General features: G+C 42.3%; 1 protein-coding gene across 1 annotated transcript in view; it reads left to right on the forward strand.

Annotated features, from left to right (window-relative positions):
- OSBPL5 (oxysterol binding protein like 5) overlaps positions 1-19,415 on the forward strand; it is a 135,449-nt gene that overhangs the window by 61,948 nt on the left and 54,086 nt on the right. Inside the window, exons 2-4 of the mRNA XM_066320874.1 lie at positions 11,132-11,288; positions 16,981-17,054; positions 18,106-18,168. Of these exons, the coding sequence (XP_066176971.1) occupies positions 11,132-11,288; positions 16,981-17,054; positions 18,106-18,168 (294 nt within the window). The remainder of the gene's footprint in view (positions 1-11,131; positions 11,289-16,980; positions 17,055-18,105; positions 18,169-19,415) is intronic.

Consider the following 19,415-nt stretch of genomic DNA (forward strand, 5'->3'; position numbering starts at 1 on the left):
AGCTGTATTGTTAGGTTTACTGCCCACAAGCCCAGGAGTCCTGATTCTCCAGGGCTTTAGCTTATGGCTGATAACTCAGTTTCAGTCTTGCTTATGTCCAGCGTGTTGCACGTGGTAGTGGGACAATTGTACAAGCAGCAGAGTAGTCACTGGCAAAAATGCTGGGATAGTTTCAGTTGAACAGGTAGAGGGAGATGGGAAAAGACAAATACACTGTTAAATATGTATGACATGGGTGTGCTCATCCACCTGTGTGCCTAAAACTCCCTCTGGCTGAATTGAAGGAAAGCCACCGTGCAAAGAGTTTATCCCGTGTGCTTGTTTTACTGTGTGAGGTAAACTGGGAGAGAAGGAGGCACTGAGGTAGGCACAGAAAGGTTTTCATCTTGAGAACTGAGGCTGAGAGTGGATTTCAGCGTGCATGCTCATCAGCCTTTGCACGGTTTGAGTCCTTTGGGCTCATTTAACACAGCATAAATCCCACCCTGCACGCTCTTTGTGAGTTGTCTCGTTCCCCTCCTCCTGCAGAGATTTTTAATTAAAAATCTAGGACCAAAATAACTGCAGTACTCTCTTTTAACTATTGTTGAAGGAAGAGTTGGATACTCTCATCTCTGAGAAATAGTGAGGTTTATGCAAAGATACTCGGTATATTAATTTCCTGTAGAATTTCAGGGAGAGTGGCTATGTCAAAGGAAATATATATAGGTGGATTCTAAATTTAAACCGCTGTGCAACAAATCTTGGTATACTACAGTGCCCAAAAGTCTAAAAAGCTGAACAGGGGCATATAAGGATCTCTTCAAAAATAGATGCACTTCCTTAAAATTCATTTGGTCATGTTTATTCAGCCCTCCTTATGAAGGCCCCTGAGATTTACAGATCCTGTCTGAATCTGATAGGAGAAACAAGAAAATAGAGGAGTCAAAAATTGAGCATGGTGGGAGTCCCACAGGATGTGATAATTTCCCCATCATTTACCTGTAGGTGAGCCAGGTCAGCTATAATTTAGTCAGCTTGGGGTCAGAGCCATTGGTTGAGCCATCTTGTCCTCATACAAGATGTCAAGGTCGAAATAATCTTCTAATCTAAAACTCTTTGGGACAGTGGATGCTCATGGCATAATCTGGAACTGAATCTTCGTGGTATTGAACAGCACTTGTTTTCTGTCTTGTAAGATGGTCTGTAAACATTCTTTCCTGCCATTACCTTTGCCTTACTGCTGTGTCAAAGTTCTCATTTGAGCCCGAGTCTCAAAGGACTTGAAGTAGAAATTGATTCTGGTTTACTCTGTTACAAGAGGGCAATATTTCACAAACAAGGGAATAATGTCAGAAGTACCCTCTCAAGTATGAAAGCAGGTCTTCAAATTAGCTTGGTATTTCCTAGTAATTGTGTGGTGGGAATGTAGCCCCAAGGCACAATCTTTTCTAGACTTAATTGTATAAAGGCAGAGGTAGATATCATAGGAAGGCATCAGTGAGGCTTGCAGTCATCTGGGTTTTCTGAAAATGTCATTAAAAGTAGGATCCTTCCATTAAAGGGGAATATGTTCCCATTATGTGATTTAGATAGCAGGATGAGGCTGTAATGATGCTCTTTAATACGTTCTTTTCAAAGAAAAATATCAAGGCAAGGACTGACCTTGAAGCTGTGGCCTGCTTGTAAATGATGTAACTGTGCCCCTATCCAAAGTGTTCCTGTCATGGCTTTAAATCTCCAATAGCTTTAGCTAAAGCAACAAAGTTATTGTCTTATTTATGTTCTGTGTACCTGATACCATATCTCACTGCTCTAAGTTTATCCCAAATCCTGTCAGCCCCTGCGGGAGTGGGGATGGCAGCTCCCTCTTCCCAAAGCCTGTTGTGGTGAATCCATCAGGGTGGCCCTTACCACAGCCTGAGGTCTCTCACCCCTGAGGTAGCTCTGGAAAAAAAATGGGTTATTAGAAAGCTGTTCTCTTAGATATTCAGCCACAGTTTGAAAGGATTGTGTGGGAGGTCTTTGGAGGGTATCGCTAACAGCACATATAAAACTTCAGGGCATGGGGGGGATGTGGGATAGCCATTCCTCAAGCAATATGTATTGTGTGAGTTATGGATAATTATTGGAAAGCTGGAAAGTCAAAGGTGGATGTGGTTTACCATTATGTAATTCATTAATAGTGTTCATGGTACTCAGAGACTTGCTCCCTGAAATACCTGGGCTTGGAGATGTGTTCACAGCTGGCCTCAAGTGAAAACTGTCTCTGGTAGATGAGCTGTTGATATCAAGAACCACAACAAAAAGGAAGAAGAGCACTTCAAATCTGCCTTTGAAGTGGGGAGTTTTTAGTTTATGTCCAGTATTTTCATCTTCGGTTCTAATATTATTTATACTGAAGTTAATAAATGAATGCTTATTTCCTTAACTAGTCCAAAGCATTCAACACTGTTCTTTAGCCTTGTGTCCATGGAAGTCAAAGGGAATCTTGTCTTTTGGCATTGACATGCACTGCCAAACTGCTGTGTGCTGCCCAGGAGCTGTGCCCACACTTCCAGCACAAACAGCAGGGATTGAAGGGTCATCTCTATTGCAAGTGAGGTGTGGTGGTGGCTTATGTCTGCTTACCTGAACAAGCTTGAATAAGTAGCAGGCACCAGCATAGATTTCAGAATGAAGTGGCCATGTGGTGCTTGTTTGGTTTCTCAGATATCATTTGTAGCCTGCCTTACATGCCTACTTGTAGCCCATGCTGTTAGCCCTACTGCAGCTACCTAGCTCGAGGGTCATTTGTGTGTATGTCCCCAAGTTGTGCTTATACCTTGATTTTGTGTTAACTGTTTATCTAAGAGCCTCCTGAGTGCACTGCTGAGAAGCAGCTGGAAAGGCTTGTGTCATCTCTGTGAAACTTTCAGTTAAAGATGTATGGAAGTATTTCCAGATGAACAGAAATTTAGAGGCAGAGATCTGGTTTCCTGAGTTTGTCTCAAAGTGGATCCTTACTGGAATTTCTTGACTAGTTTGTTATGAAAACTGCATCAGGAGATGAACTGTGATCTGTGATGGCACATTTCTTCTATGCACTGCACACTGCTTGGTTGTACGTTATATTTTGGTGGGCAGTCTTTGCTAATCTGAGTTTTGACTTCCTTTTCCTTCTTAAAAGAATGCTGGTGAGAGATATCAGTAACAAATAATGGCAAGCTTTAAATAAAAAATTCAATAAGATGAATAAGGTGCTTGGTATATACTTAACAGGTGTGATTTATCTCTTCAGTTGAAAATATTAGAACATGAGATTAAAGGACTGAAGAGGATTCCAAGCAAGCACCTCACCTTCCTGCATAGATTGGTGTTTCAAGAAAATGCCTTTGCATGAGCTGTATTGAATTGAGATGGCTTCAGGAACTGGGGGCTAAAGGAGATTATGCAAAGTATGATTTACTGAAAATAAAGTGAGGGGCTGAGATAAAAAGATCTGCAGGAACGGTTCTCCTTTTTTTCCCTTAATACTGGAGACTTTCTCATCCTTCTGGTAGTATGGGTTAGACATTCAATTCTGCATGCACCTGCCATTACCAAGGAAATAATTAATGTTGATGTTCTAGTTGTAATTACAGCAAGTGAGGTATGATTTATGCAGTTAACAAGGGGAAAGACCAGTGAAATGCTAAGTCAGGAGAAGCTCCTCAGTGCTAGTGGGAAATTTAATATGCTTTGTTAAATTAATAGCCTTTGCATAACAATCAATTTACAGTTTAAAGGGCAGAGGAGGTGGATGTAAAAATCATTAAGCATTCATTTCAGCGACCCACTCTATATTCTTTGCTGGAAGAAATCGCCAGTGCAATGTTTACTGAGTCAGTTGCAACTGTTGCAAGGAAAAAAAGCAAACCACACAAGGATGGTGTATGTAGTGCTTATTGCAGTGCCCTTTTCTAAGCCATAAGGTTGCAGTGATCCCTTTCCCAAACACAGCATGGCTTTAGTGATGGGCTGGTGTTTGCTCGCAGATGTTTATCCAAACCAGAGATGATTCTGAAGATGAAGTTTTCCTACATGTCAAATAAAAATGTTCTGCCCTGTGTGACCCTACCTTGAAATATCTAACTCCTGTGTTAGGGATCCCCAGGAGGAATGACTTGGGATATTTTTTTTTCTCAGTGTGGGCATTCAGGGCCTGGTTTTGCCTGCAGTTGTTCTGTTTGTAGTCTTTGTATATAATGCTCACTGTAGAGAGAGATTAGTTGTAAGAAGATTATACATCTGAGTGCTGCTGGTGTGCCTGAAGCTGGAAATGTTCTGGTGTGTACAAAGAAAACATTAATCAAGACGTCTTACAGAGAATTAAGGGAGGAAATAGTTTTGTCTCCTGATTACTACGTGAATTTCACTGCCCAGTGCAGGAAAAGGCAGGGAGAAAGGCAGGAGGTGATAGAAGGAGGTTGTTCTCTTCTCAGAGAAAAAAGCAAGGCCAGATTGCTGGGGTGGCTGTGGCAGACAACTGCCTCAAAACCAGCACAAGGCAGGCAGTTCTAAAGACTCTGCAGGACGTGTGAGCTTTGAGTTAGATTGCAGGGACAAACTAGCCGTGCTCCTGAGCTTGCCAAAGCAGCTGGGAGAAATCTATTGCATATAATCTTAACAAAGCCCATCCCTTCCTTGCAGATGGGTGTCTTCAGCAGCCCATGTTACTTGATTTTCCAGCCTGGGCTGATTGTCAAGCTGAGTGGTGTGGCATGCAGCAGAGGATATGGCAATGCATAAAATCAGAGCAGTCCTTCAGTACCACTGGTGAGCAAAGATCCCATTTCCTGCACCACAGAGAAATAACTGACCCTAAATAATGAAGGGAATAGAGAATAGCTGACACCTGCCCTGAAGCTCCGTTGCTTCAGGTTCCAACTAAGAGCCCAAGAGCCCAAGGCATTCAGTGTCAGCTGCAATATGTCTGTTTTGCCATTTCTCTAATCAACAAACATGAATTAAGTAGAGAAAAACATTGCCTGCTCAGTCGCTTTTCACTGTATTAGGTTTTATTTAACTGTTAGTAGGGTTTGGTTGCCCAATTATCTATCTTATTAATAGGCATTTTTGGGAATAGCTTTCAAAAACAGATTTTACAGACTTCCTGAATTGATTGTGGTTTTTCAGCTGTTGTAAATCACCAGCACACTACTGAACTAATAATTTACCCTTATTGAGGATCTGTGCTGCTGTTTTTCCTTATGAATACTTAGAACTGTAATCACTAGAAATGTATCTGCTAACAATTTGCCTTCTCATTTCATTCATGAAATTTTTACCTCCTTGGGGTTAATTGGATCAGGAAATGTCAGTATCTTTAGATCTAATTTTCCCTATTGATGCAGGTTTTGGAGTGAATGACTGCTTTGAATACAAAATAAAATTTAATTTAATTTCTGGGAAATACTTAGTGACCAGAAAAAGAGAAGGTTGTTGGAAAACAAGCTTTGAATAAATTAAGAGCCCCTCTAACTAGCACAGCCTTCCTGACTATATAAAACCCCTAATTAACTATTTATAGAGAAGTACATATTTCCAATCTATTTTAAAATGCTGGAAATGAGAGTAAGCAAACCAACCTACCCACAGGTTTGCAGAGGGTACGGACTGCATAATATCTGCACAGTGTTTAGCTGTGTGGTAATTATACACCAGGAACTTCGAAAATTTAAAGGAGCCAGAAAAATTCCTTTCCCAGAAGCTTCAAGCTTGATGCTGAAAGCTTCCACTATCTTCCCAGCAAGCATAAAAGGCCTAGGATGCAGAACAGGTGTGTCTGAAAGGTACCAACAGTGATGATCTTTAAGTGTTTTAGTCACTGCCTTCATCCAAAATGGGTCCAGCCCCAGAAGAGGAGAGCACTGGCAGTTCCCATTTGCTTTAATAGCAGCCACGAGGTTTGCTGATGAAGTAACTTTTATTCTTGCCCCATTGCTCTTTCCCTGAAGTCACCTGGGTGAGAAAGTCCCATTGTGCTGTTGCACCCCATTAAGTTCCCTGCTTTGATTTGTCCTGTGTTTCATGGGGGTGTGACATAGACTTCCCTTCTGCTGTATTTTGCATTTTTAAAAGATAAAGAGGTCTCAAAGACAGGGTTAGTAAGAAATTCATTTCTTCCTGCTGAATTATTTATTCCTTTTTAAGCACTGGTGTACAGCCCATATTTAATAGCCCCTTATTGCTTAGAGAGCTGTCAACACAAAAGGAACAATCCTGAAAATTACTGTGTTTAGTGGCTCTATCAATGCTCTCTGTATTACCTTTCCTTCATTTTTATGATCAAGAACAGTGTATGGAAGGACAGAAATGACCTGAGCTGCAAATTTCAGGGCATTTAATCTACCAAGACTAACAACCAGGTAAATTCATGCAGGAGCTAGAATGAAGGTTTTTCATTATGAGGTTGTTTTCCTAAGTGAGTGTATGGATTCTGCACTAGTTGGCATCTTCAAATAAAGACGTTGTCTTTCTAGGACACTTCTTCATCTCATCTGCTGGGTTTGGAGGGAATGCTGTAGCAGTGGGTGACATTTCTTGCCTTGTGTTACATAAGTGGTTTGGAGACAGAATGGCAATTTTTGGCCTTCTGCAATTCTGGCCCGATTTTGATTTTTACCTTGTCTCTATTCCGTGAGCCCCCACAGAACTGGTTTCCCTGAAGCTTTTGCCGTGACCTAAGGCAGTCTCTAAAATACTGATTTAGAAGTAGATTTGGGTTTCAGAACAACAGTGTTGTCTTCAAATCAGTCATGAAAGGTTTGAGGCTCTAAATTGTTCACGCCTTGAGTGCCCATCTCTTGTTGTTGCTGATTTATTACCAGATAATTCATCAGCACTGAATTTTTGTACATTTTCTGGATTACTGAGGTGTCTAAAGGGCCCTCTTGTGAGAAGCAATGAATACACCTCCCACTTTCTTAATCCCTTTGGAAAATTGTCCCTGGCATCTACTGCTCATCTTCCCCTACAGCTTTCATGAGCTTTATGTTATTTGAAGCCAGGTTGGGCAGTCAGACCTTTATGGACAGATAAAAAAAGTAGTTCTCTGAGTAAGTGAGCTAATGAGGCTCCAATTTTGTATGAATTTGTGGCTTATGTTGGATTCACTGATATTTGGTAATAGCTGGGTTCAGAGGATAGCTTTACAGTTACCTTCCTTTCTTTAAGCCATTGATCTTTTAAGAAGATACAAATTTAAGAAAAGTATTTTTTTTTAAGAAAAATATTTTCAAGTTTTATAATATCTGCTGCAGTTCTGTGACTTTTTTAAATGGTAAAAAAGGGGTTGGGAGGGAGGATGAAACAGGGTAGATAAAGAAACACACAGTGATGTCTTCTGGAAACCAAACCAAATATTTCAGGTTTATTGTAAAATCTTAATAACGTGAACTGCATTTTCTCCAGACAAAGAAAAAAGTGTCTGATATATTAAGAAAACTCAAAATATGGAAGAAAAAAGTCTGGGTTTTGTGATTTTGTGCTACACAAGAGCCTGTCTGGGTGAAGGTCAAATGTATCTTATGTAGATACCTTTGAAAAACAAGCCAGAAAACACCATGCTGGTGGCATGGCGTGTTGCATGGTTGTGTGTGTGTGAGAGACAGACATGTCTCTGCTGCTGCTTCTCAGAGAAATTCAGTCACTGGGGGTCTTCCGTGAAAAACCACCAGTTAAGAGGAACTTACTCAAATTGATCTGTGTGGTCAAAAGGAGATGAGCTGCTGCCACAAGTTTGCATAAAGATATGTAAGAGAAGAGCCAGACCTCATAGAAGTCTTTTTCCTTTGTACTGGCTGTTCCCAGCTGGACAAGGCGTAACTGTGGGAATGAGAGAGCATCAGCACAGCAATTCTGACAATTATCCTGTGGTTAAATAGTGAGAAATAGTAAGCGAGCAAAACATCAATGTGTCGGTCTCTCTGCATAGTAAATAGAGCAACAGTTGGAAGAAATTGTGTTTTGGGGTTTTGCTGCTGACATCAGTGTGAGCTGGCTGGCAGCTCTTCACTGACACAGCTCACGGTATTGCTGAGACAAAATGATACAGGACACAGCCTTTCTATTGCCCTGTCAGGGTGTAAGACCTGATGGATGTTTTATGTTTGTAGCCTGTTCTCCAGGCTGCTTCCTCTGGGTGGGCCTGGGATTTCTGAATGCCTTCATGTATGATTGGCACAGCCCACCACGTCCCTGCTTTTTGGGAAAAATTTCCCACTCATCTGTTTTTGTTCTGAGCAACTTACAAGCAGTTCTAGAGGTAGAGAATTGAGACTGCCTTTCTGGGAACAAGGACAAAAAATAGCTCCCTGTTAGCATTCCAAACCCAGCTATTTAGACCTGGATTATTTTTAAATACTTTGCTTTTCAGATACGTAGCTGGCTGTGTTTTCCTTGTCTCTCTCCTTTCTTTTTCTAAAATTAGCAGTTAAGTTTGCATCTTCTCTCCACCCAGCAGTAAGCAAACAGAGGTTTATTTACATGGCTAAGTTAGTTATGTTACCTGCTGCCTCAGAGATGCTGTTGGCTACAGTGGGAACCTGGGGACATTTTGAGCCTGGAAATGTTTGCAGAGTGGTTCCCTGGGCAGTGGAGTTGACAGGAGGCAGGGCAGCAGCAAGTGGGAAGCTGCAGCCACCTCATTTTGATGCCTTGGGAAGGCTGATGTGAAACAGAGACTAGACAGAGACAGAGAATAAAGTAGGTATTTATTGAAAAGCCTTTAGGGTACACCTTGGGCAGGACAAGAGTCTGACCAGGGCTACACCCAAGATGGACTAGGAATGATCATAAAATGGGCCACCAGTCATGAAGTGTTACATTTTTATAAGTTTTGGTCCATTCGCTTATTGGGATTTAATTGTCCAATTCCAGCTTCAGGTTGTGAGGTCTCATCCTTCTTGTTCCTCCCTTCAATCCATCGTTGTTTATGCTTTTGGGCCTGAAAGTTGTCCCTGGTCTGGCGCAGGAAAAGGATTTGTTTTGTCTACCTACTCTGTGAAGAGAGCTTACTAACACTCAATATGAGGCTCAGAACTACATCCCGAGACAGCACAGAATGTGAAAAACATGAAAGCTAAAATTTAAGGCATCAGTTTCACCTGGCTGTCATCACATGTGGTCGGCCTGAAACACAGCCCTGCATGAGGTGCTGGATAAAGACTGAGCCCGTGGCACCCTCATGCAGTGTGCATGTCCTGGAGCTCAAACACAAAGCCTGTCACCAAGAGTTGTGTGGAGGGCTTGCAGTGAAGTTCTGCTGCTGAGTGTGTGCTGTCTTACACGGCTTCATGATGGGGGCTGTGCCGACACACGGCGCCTTTGGAGTTCTCAGCAATCCCTGCACAGACCTTGTTTCATCCCCCATGGATGATGCAGGCCCAAAAGGGGACACACATCCCTGTCAAATGGCAACTGTGGATCCCGGGGAAGTCTCATTTTTGGACTAGACCCACCTGCTACCCATTAGCCTGTTGTTGGATGTTACAGACCCCAATGTCTCACACATCGCATGGTCGGCTGGGTTGAGAAAGACCTGCTGCTCAAAATGGTTTTGGTAACCCATGTGCATTGCTGCACTCCAGGCTGATTTAGAGCAAAATAAGCTCTTGGGCACTGAGGCCTTCTCTTGCAGGAAAGAAGCAGCAGGTTCTCTCTTGCCTTCTACACAGCAGCTAGTTTATAAAGCTGATGCAGCCTGCTGGGCAAATAAATTTTTAAAAATTACAAACCTTGAAACATTGGGCCTCTCCTCTACAGGGATTGGCAGGGCAGGTGGAGGTACAGAGCCCAGATAAAACACAGGAGGAGAGTTCCTCTCACTGGGACACATCCATGACATCCCCTCATGTGGTGTCTTGGCTGTGAAGGCTGAGCTCCAAGAGGCTGTCAAAGCCCATGAAATTGGGGCATTCGGGAAGCACAAGCACAGGAGTTGTCCTGGGAGCAGGAAGGATCGGGGCAGGGTCTTCTGGCATGTTATCAGCCCATTTCCCACCTGTGCCATGAGGGTCACTTAGGAGCATGTTGGTCCTGCACTTCCAAACTGCTCTGTGGGCAACCTTTTCTTCGTTTTCCCAGTAGCCTAAAAGAGATGGGATTACTTGGAGATACTTTACAGGAAATATGTACAGTCCTTAAAGGGTTTTCCTTTCCTCAGTTCCGAAGAGAAGCAGCAGACCTTCTGGTGAGGGATGCCCACCCAAAGGCTGGGTTAACACTTCTTACTGCTGTCCAGAGCCCTGCCTCTGGCTGCACATGGGGAGAGAATAAAGCCTGTAACTCAGGAAGGAGACAGTCATAATATCTGTTTGTAAAGGGTAAGAAAGAACTGCTTGTTGGATGGGTATAAAAAAATCCCTTTAATTCCAGCCAGGATGGTCTAATGCATTAGCCAAGCAGTGGTAAAGAGCAAAGTACCACCAGTACAGGGATGCAGAGAGGCTTTTGGGAACACAAATGCTGGTCTTTACCCTCACAGAGCAGCAATGGTTATCTTACTGATCAAACTGCCAGGCTGATCTTAATGCCATTTTAAAGAAACCAAAATCATCTATCTGTGCTGTGATAGGAAATAAGGATGGGAGTGACTGGTGTGATCTCTTGCTGTTCCCTGCAGCCAGTGCAGCTGGTCTTCCTCCACGCAGCTCAGATTAATGTTGATTTGTGTGGAGATGGTGTAACTCTGCTGACACCAATGGGCTTGCATTTATGAGATTCAAAAGCCTTTTAGAAAAAAAAAAAAAAAAAAGAGTTTCAGGCACTGTGTCCTGAATGTTAGGCACTGAATGGACCCAGTGAGTAGCTATTATCCTGATAGATCGTTGTAGGCAGGAAGATGTTATACTGCCTGGGTTCACTGAGGAGCAGTGTCCTGCTTCCCTGCAGGGAAATACTGAGAGTATTGACAAATACTGAGAGTCAGCAAATCAGTAATTGTAGCTTCAAGCTAACATAGTTTGGTTTTGGTTTTTATTCCCTGCATAACCTTTTGGCACTCTATAAAAAGATCTGGTACGCTGCATAAGGATTAGGTGGCTTTGAAGCTGCGGAGAGCCGTCTAGGTGTAAAAACTTTGATTTCCTGTGTGTTGAAATTAACTGTAATCTCTACCTTTCTCTTTCAGAAAACCCCCACAGCTCATGCCATGAAGGAGGAGAACTTCCTCCGTCGCAGGTTCTCCCTCTGTCCGGCCTCGTCCACCCCTCAGAAGGTCGATCCTCGCAAGCTGACGCGCAATCTGTTCTTCGGGGCCGACAATGACATCTACCCGCTCAGCCCAGGTGGGTTTCTGGGGTGTCAGTGCAGAAAGCAGCATGCCCCAGGTGCCTGACTACAAGTAGATCTTTTAGCAGGCTGCCAGGAAACGAAGAGAAAAATGTGAAAGTGAGAGAAGCTAGTGCAACATGGATAATACTGGATTTCAGACAGTGCTGCTTCCATGATGCTGTTATTTTTCATTGCCATGGCATTAAGTGGGAATAGAGGGTATGAGAACTGGGCTTTGTAACTGTTTGAATGCTGCATGGTCGTACATTTAAAAAATTACCATACTGTTTTCAGGCACATATGCTTCAAGTCACTTGATGTGTTTCACCCTAAGCATTAGACTTGCTTAAAATTTACTGTCCTCATTTGCAGATGTTTAATGGCAGGTTTCCCTGTTCAGATTTAGAGCCCAGGATAAATATTAAAAGAGCAAAGTTTCTGTGGTTAATGTTCTGTAAATACCTACAAGCACTACAAGTACCTGGAATCTTGACAGGTTGCAATAAATGGCAGACTGGCTTTCAGCATTCTCTTTATATCTTTTTTTTATTATTTTTAGCTTTGAATTTCCTAGCACATTTCTTGAAGGAAAAGGAGCTCATTTTATTGTTTCAGAATTTGTTGTTCACGGTACACATTGAAGTCTTCCCGTGATTGCAGTCTGCAGACAATGCTTCCATTCCAGTCTGTAAACAAGTCACAAGTTTGTGGAGCTGTCATCTGCAGCTGCCATGTCAGTGCTAAATAGTCAAATCTCACAGCACCGTTGTGAGGTCTCAAAACACTGATATCTAGAGAAGGAACACAGCATCTATCAAAAGGTTTCTGTTCTCATATAGATTTAGCACCAGACAGACTCTTTGCGTTTTGCAGATGTAGTGCAAAACCAGCTCTGGGTTTCCTGAGCTAATTGTCTTTAAGTGCAAAGGCTTCAAGGGCCTCTGATTTTGCAGGTATTTTGTTTGTGAGTGTCTGCTGTAAGGCAATGGGGAGCCTATTTTCATCAGTGCTGACTAATCCTGGCTGTCACTGAGGCAGCTGGAAGCTTCAGCAACCTTTCACTAATCAAATTGAAAACAATTTAAAAATGGGACACCTAAAATCTCGTACATTTCAAACCTGGAGGGACTTCTGAACAGCTGACTGCCCATAAGTACAGTCTGTACAAATGTGTGGCGAATAAATAGCTCACTTCTGCTGTCCTAGGGAGCTGAAGGGCTTATTTTCCAGCCTGTATTCACGTCCCCTTGCATTGAGGTGATGGAGAGCCATGGCTTAGAGTTTGCCCAGTTCTTTCTTCAGTTTTTACCAGCATTTTCAGTGCTGAAAAAGTTCCTGGCTCCCTCACAGTGGTATTTCAGTGCTGTAATATTTTAGAAACCAGAGAAAGTTGAGGGTTTCAGTGTGGAGGAGGTGGCTGGAAGAATTTTCCTCTTCCTCAGCTTCCCCCATCACCTTGTTTCTCCTTGATCCCTGCTGGCAGCCTTTGCTGGGCTCAGCAGAGCAAGTGCCTTGGGCCACAGTGGATCTTCTGTTCTGCTGCACAGTTATCCCAGGTAGCCTTCAGCCCCAGTGTCAGTGGGGGCTGTAGCCCTCAGTGTTGCAAAGAAAGAAGGTAGGCTAAAGGATTTGTAAAGGAGAGAGTACCCCTCTTAAACAAACAATTTACTGCTTCTGTCAGGGGATTTCTTGCATGGAGACTGGGGATTTTTCTATCCTTCTTCTTCTTTTACTCCTTTCATTTCTTTTCCCCTACCCATGGACCTGCCTTGTCTCTGTTTTCCTCATATTTCCTGCAAGAAGGGCCTGTTATTCTTCATGGTCAGCTGCCATTTCCTATGGCAGGATCTGCTTTCACTCCTTTGCTGCTGCTTCTGCCTTGTTTTCCTGAGCCTTGTGTGCGTCTCCCTACCTTCTCCTGTTCCTCTGAACAATGCTGCTGTCACCACAGATAAGCCACAGGTCTGTGTCCGTAAGCTGCATCCCGTATTTCTCTGTTCTCTGTTTTCCTCTGTTGTTTTGCACGAGGCTTTTCTTGAGGCTTTTCCAGTGGTCTGTGTTTTGCTGCTTGAGCCCAGCGGGTTTCCTTTATGTGAGCAGTGGGCTGATTGTGTTGAGTGGCTGCACTGGGCAGTGATTTCCTGTCGGGAATTCAGTGGGTTGTGATGTGGCTGGAGCTGCAGGTCTCACTGCACCATCCCCTGGGATCCACCCTCCAATAATGAAGATGTTCAAGCAAACATTTCAGAGAGAAGGGAGTGACAGACTTTACACCTCAGGAGAGCTTCACTGTGGAGATTCAGTGCAGCAAGATAAACCTTTTTATAAAGGAAACATATGGGAAATGAAGAGGGCACTATCTGAAATAACACTTTGGACTTCTTGCCTTTTGCTTGCATACAAAAGTGCTAATGATTCTTGTAACTGAGAGAAAATTGAGTAAGATATTTTCTTTTTATAGTGAGCTCACAAATGAGAGAGACATAAATTCTTGTTCCTTGTTCATGTCTGTCTTTCACGTAGCCATGAGGAGAGAGAACCTTTCTCTTATTTTCTATTTAAGAGGATAAGAAGTTTATTGGTATAAGAATTTTTACAGAATCTCTCTTTTTGATTAGGCTGCAAGATCACCGAGTCTTTAAATAAAAATTTAGATGAGCTTATCTGCATCCCAAGAGATGTCCTTTCATGAATATGGGAATTTTCCTGTGAAGGATACACTGAGCTACATTTCAGGTGCTCACATTGGGTAATATGACTGATATTTACAGCGGAAATGGGTTTTATTGGCTATAGTTTTGTCACGCATCAGAGCTTGTATTTCCTCTTGTGGTTTATCAGTCATGCTTGCTGTATCGTTCTTTATAAAGGGGAAGGGCAAATGCACCTGTGGGATTGATTCCCAGCAGAAAACCAAAGAAAAGCAATGGTTACTGTTCCAAAAATGAACTAATATTTAGTTCCGCTGTGCATGACAATAATGGATAAAAAGAAAATATCAGTATATTATCCAATAATGGATAAAAAGAAAGTATTCTACTCTCTAGCCACAAGACTGGAGTTTTGGCAGTTTTCCTCACAATGCCATTAAGGTGTTTCCATAAGCACCACTGATTCCTCTTCCCAAAATATTTTTTGTTACTTGGTGCAGAGTTTTTGGGCTACTTTGTGGAGGACCCTTCTTTGTGTGCCCTGGTAGCAGCCAGCACTTTAAATGGTGAGATTCATCTCTCTTTCTGTTGTGGGCATTGTGTTTTCTTGATCAGGGAGATAAGTGTTTCAGCTTCTATAGCCAGTTCATGTTTAGCTCCTCGTATGTTTTTCTGTGGTTTCCTATTTATTTTCTTGAGGCGGCTGTACCTCTCGTGCTTGGGGTGAGACTCTCACTTTTGGGCTTTCTGTGTGCACTTAACTGTGTGTGGAGGTTTTTGAGAAGCTTCCACATCGCTCCTATGAAATTTGCTTTCCAAAGAAGGGCTGGCCCTCTCTGCATGGCTGCAGGAGGACTGCTGGAGACAGACAGCAGAGATAGGTCTCCTGAGAAAAAAACCTTTCCCTCACAATTTCCAGTAGACTTAATGTGTTTAGCATAAGAAACTAGTAGATGTTGCTTCATGAACATACCTAATGAAGCCTTGCAAATGATACAGTAAGAATGGACATTTGCATGTTCCTTTTCTTTCCATGATGCTCTTTGAGCAGGATTGCCCAGAACCTCAGGAGCAGGGAAAATCTCATTTTTCAGGTGCAAATCCTTTTAACTGCATTACTGAGAGAAGGCAGAAGTGTCTCACATCCAGGCTTTTTGTATGGCTACAAGCTTGGAGTTAATCTTTTTTAAAGAGACATAATAAAAAATGGATATGAATTCTGTTATGCTAATAGACACCACTCCCTTGGAGCAGGCAGCAGCTGATTCCCATTAACTTTACTTGAAGTTTTAGACCATATGTTACTTTCTTATACACGTGCAGATAAAACTCTTCATGGGAAACAAGTGCAGCAGCTAAATGGTTTTATGAGTTTTTTCCATCCTCTTCTGCCTCTTTCAGGGAGGATGGGGGTTATAGAGATGAAAATGCTGTGAGAGAAAGAAAAAGTATGGAGATCCAGGTTCTAATCCATGCACAGCAGTGCTTATGGCCATCCCACTTGTCATGGTAGCACAAAGGCTCTGTCTAATCTCTGGCCACTAGGGATTTTTTTTTTCTCCTGCCCATAAACATCAGGATTCTGAGTGCATTATTTAGGACTCAGTGTTTCCAGGGGAGGAGTGACAGCTAAGAATGTAGGTTGAGGTCAGGGTCCTGTGCTGTGGCATCACTTTCCTGCGTGGGTGGCTCCTTGCTCCACTCCACTGCCCCACATGAGCATTGCACGTCCTCTTCTCCCAGCTCCTGTGGCAGCATGGGCTTCTGTGGCTGACTTTGCTAATAGTGCTTGGCTTCTTAAATGCCTGCTCTGATGATTCCAGGAGATATTACGGTTCTGATACATCTGTGACAACTTCTGCTGACTTCAGGAGAATCGGGGTTTTCCCTTGCCAGTTTTGGATTTGGTGATGTTTCCAAGGCTGGCTCACACTGTGTTAGAAACATTTTCGTCAGTTCCTATGTTTGCAAGGTGCTACAAATGGACTGTGTTTCACTGTCTTGGTGGTTCTCTACTGTATCCTGTATTCTGAAGCTCTGATTGTCAGTGATTCTGAGCAGAAAACGACATTATAATTGCTTAACAATGACTCTTGGCACAAAAATCTAGTATCATCAGATTATCTTTTTTAGTTTTTTGTTTGTTTGTTTTTGTTTTGGGGTTTTTGTTGCCTTTTTTTTTTTTTTTTTTTTTTTTAATAGAAGCTCTGTGCTTTCTTTTACTGTAAGGCCATGATTACATTTGGCCAAATGAACAGTATTTATCATTACATTTTATTGCTTGCACTAGGACTACACACACTCATGCCAGTATATAATGTATGCAAGTTTAGGATATTTGAGTAGTGACGATATATTTCTACAATGATTGGAAAATGTCAGAGTACTCATTTACTGCTCATAAATTTAAAATATTTCTCATTTTAACAAGTAACTTGGTCAGAAGAAGTTGTTCTTCTGCAAGTGTGTAGGGGTTTTTTAATTTTGTTTCAGTAATTATGCCTAGATACTCTTCTGTCTTCTGTAACATTTTGTGATCAGGGTTATTATTTGTCCAACAAAGCGTGCTATCAAGTGCATCCATGTATAGTTGCCAGATTACTTACCAAGGAGGATTGAATAGCTGCTTATTAACTGAATTGCATTTATTATTTGCACTGAACAAGGCATGGGGTATGTAAGGAAAGAACAGACTGTGGTAATGTAATTAAAGTCTGCATCATAATGCAGACACAGAAGGGAGCTGATTAAGGATGCATTAGCAACCTTATTTCTGGGTTTTTTCCAGCTTTCAACTGCTGGACTTTGCGGCCATATTTCTGGTTTTTCATGGTGTTTTGAGACCTTACTTTTGAGTAGTTTTGTTATCCAAGCTTGAGAGTCGAGGCTGTTTCAAATTCTACACGGTCCCTCTCTGGGATCATGGTGTGCTTGCTGTTGCTCCTGATAACTTCCCTTGTGTGCCATTAGCAGTAGCCCTTCCCAGGCCACGATGAGCTATGGTTTTGCACAGAATTTCACTGGTTTTGAATCACATTTTTTTTTTTTGTTGCAGGAAAAGATGTGGAAGGAAACAGCCCATCGGCACTGAAGGATGAGACACCACAGACTCCAAACTTCATTAGCAAGGTACTTTGGGATAGGGAACCATTCCCATTCTTGCTTTCATTTCTTCTCAGGATGTTATTTATCATTCTTACCTTTTTTTAAAAAAGTCATTGAGAAGGCCTCTCCCTCTGTTTCTGCAGGAACTGTGTATGCATATTTTGAGGGAAAAGAAAATGAGTGTTTTTGCATAGTTGGGATGACAAGGAAGCCTGCACTTTCCTCTGGCTTGATTTCACCTACCACAGAAGAGCCTGGCCTATTTGGGCCTCATGTGGCAGTGTAATTAGATATGAATAATTACGGTCAAAAGGTTGATTTTGTCGGCCGAGGTGTCTCCTGCTGTTCCTGATCAGCAAGGCAATCATAAATCTTAATTGTTTTGCAAAAGAAAACTGTTAATATTTAGTGTAGTTCTCAGCCTCAGAAACAGTGAGTGGAGAGCCTGGGAGAGAGCTCTGGGAATTGGTGTTACAGGAGAGGAAGACAAACTAATCAACATTTCCTGAACACAACTTTTCCATTCAGCTGGTTAGGGAGAAGTAAAAGTGAATCCAAGGTCTCTGGATCTCACTGCTCAAAACTTGCCTCTAGATCAAGAGTTACAGAGTGCCAGGATTTGATTTCCTGTAGAGATGGAATCAACCTTATAAAAAAGATCTGGCTTTGAGATTCATGTATAGCTTTTTTGGCTGCAGCTCCCTAAAATGTTTCTGGAGGGTAACTAGAAATAGAAGTGAGACCAGTTAATAAATTTTTAACTAAATTTATTTTGAACTATGAAGCTATAAAATGCAAGTGGCACCAGCTGAAATTAAAATATAGCGTGAAAGAAACAGCTGCAGACAAGTGATTTCTTGTGAGATGTGAGAATAATCTCTGGATCTTCCAGTACATTTCTCTGTGCTTGCCTGGAGCTTGCAGGTTGTTCTGCTGGGATGTCCTGGCAGAGGTCAGCATAGGGAGATGATGATGAGAGGAGCTTTGGGAGTATGCAACAAGGACTTGGGTACATGTCCTCTGCTATTGCTGGAACCTGGCAAGCTGCAAACCAATCTTGGTTTTGCTTTTTCAGGCAGGTTCCTCAAGGAAAATCAGCCTCCCACTTATCCTGGCAGTGGAGAAGCCCAAGGACCAGGTAACTGCACCCAGGGCTGTGTTTTAAAGCTAGATGTTTTGCACGCCTTACATGGAGTGGTGTTGAATTTCCAATGACTTAGGAATGTAAAGAAGAAGAATTTTGTCTGGAGCGGACAGCTCAGAGTACTGAAATGCTGTCCAAAATGGAATTTGATTTTTGAGGTGCAGGATGAGCACAGGAATAGGAGTGTATTTATGAGAGGTTTCTGAGTGAGAGCATAGCTCATCTGTGTTTTCCCAGCCTCCGGGTCTTGCTTGTTATTCAGTCTCCTACAGGTATGTTTTAGAAAGGACAAGTACCCATGGAAGATTTGGGTTCCCACCCTGATTTCTGCCATGCTTTGTGTGCACTTGGGAGCCATTGGTGGGTCTCTCCTAGACAGTGCCAAGAACAATTTGTTAAGAAGAGTTAAGAGGAAATGCACAGCACAAAACAACTACAATCAGATCTGTGAATCAAAAGAAATGGGGCTCTGCACCTGGACACAGGCTTTGCTTTCACAAGCTTTTGGTTTTACAGTAGTCATAATTGCTCTAATACAGCGGAGGACTAAATAGAGATGTGACACCAGAACACTGAACCTCAACTTGCTCATTTGCAGTGCTGCAGGCACTTGCTTTGGCTGCTGAATAGGCCAGAGCTGGGTGTTTCTTTCCTGCCTGAATATTCTGCTGAGACACATGATGTTTGATTCTGAGACTTTCCACCTCACTGGACCTGTGCTGTAGCACCTGTCATTCTCACTTCACTCTTCTTCACCTTGTACCTTGCTGTCCTCCAGCCATGTGACTTGCCTTGTGTTGTGCTTTGCAATGACACCAGGGAGTCCTTATTGTGAAACGTCTTGTTACTTAAGAATTCAGGCAAACTGGTGGTCAGTTTGTTAATATGTAGTTTTTCACTACCACTCTGCTCTAATGCCATAAAATAAAGCCTTACTGTCAGCTTTCAGAACTGTAAGTAGGGATCTGTCATACTGTTTCAGTTTAAAAATAAATAGTGATTCCACCTACTTGAACCAAAGGGAGAAGTGTGCCCTAATTGAGTCATATTTAGATTCCTGATAGCAAGGATGGGGGAGTAATGCTAGGAACTGAACTGTAGGGTGTTCTGGTTTAATTAATGGATTAAAAAGTAAATGTTATAGGTCACAGATCCATGCTGTGGATATTTGCTCTTCTTTTGGTACAGTGGATATGAAAACACTTGTTGGAAATCAGTGTTCATTCAGCAGCACTATTTTG

The sequence above is a fragment of the Sylvia atricapilla genome, chromosome 6 (genome assembly GCF_009819655.1).
Source record: "Sylvia atricapilla isolate bSylAtr1 chromosome 6, bSylAtr1.pri, whole genome shotgun sequence".
NCBI classification, from domain to species: Eukaryota; Metazoa; Chordata; class Aves; order Passeriformes; family Sylviidae; genus Sylvia; species Sylvia atricapilla.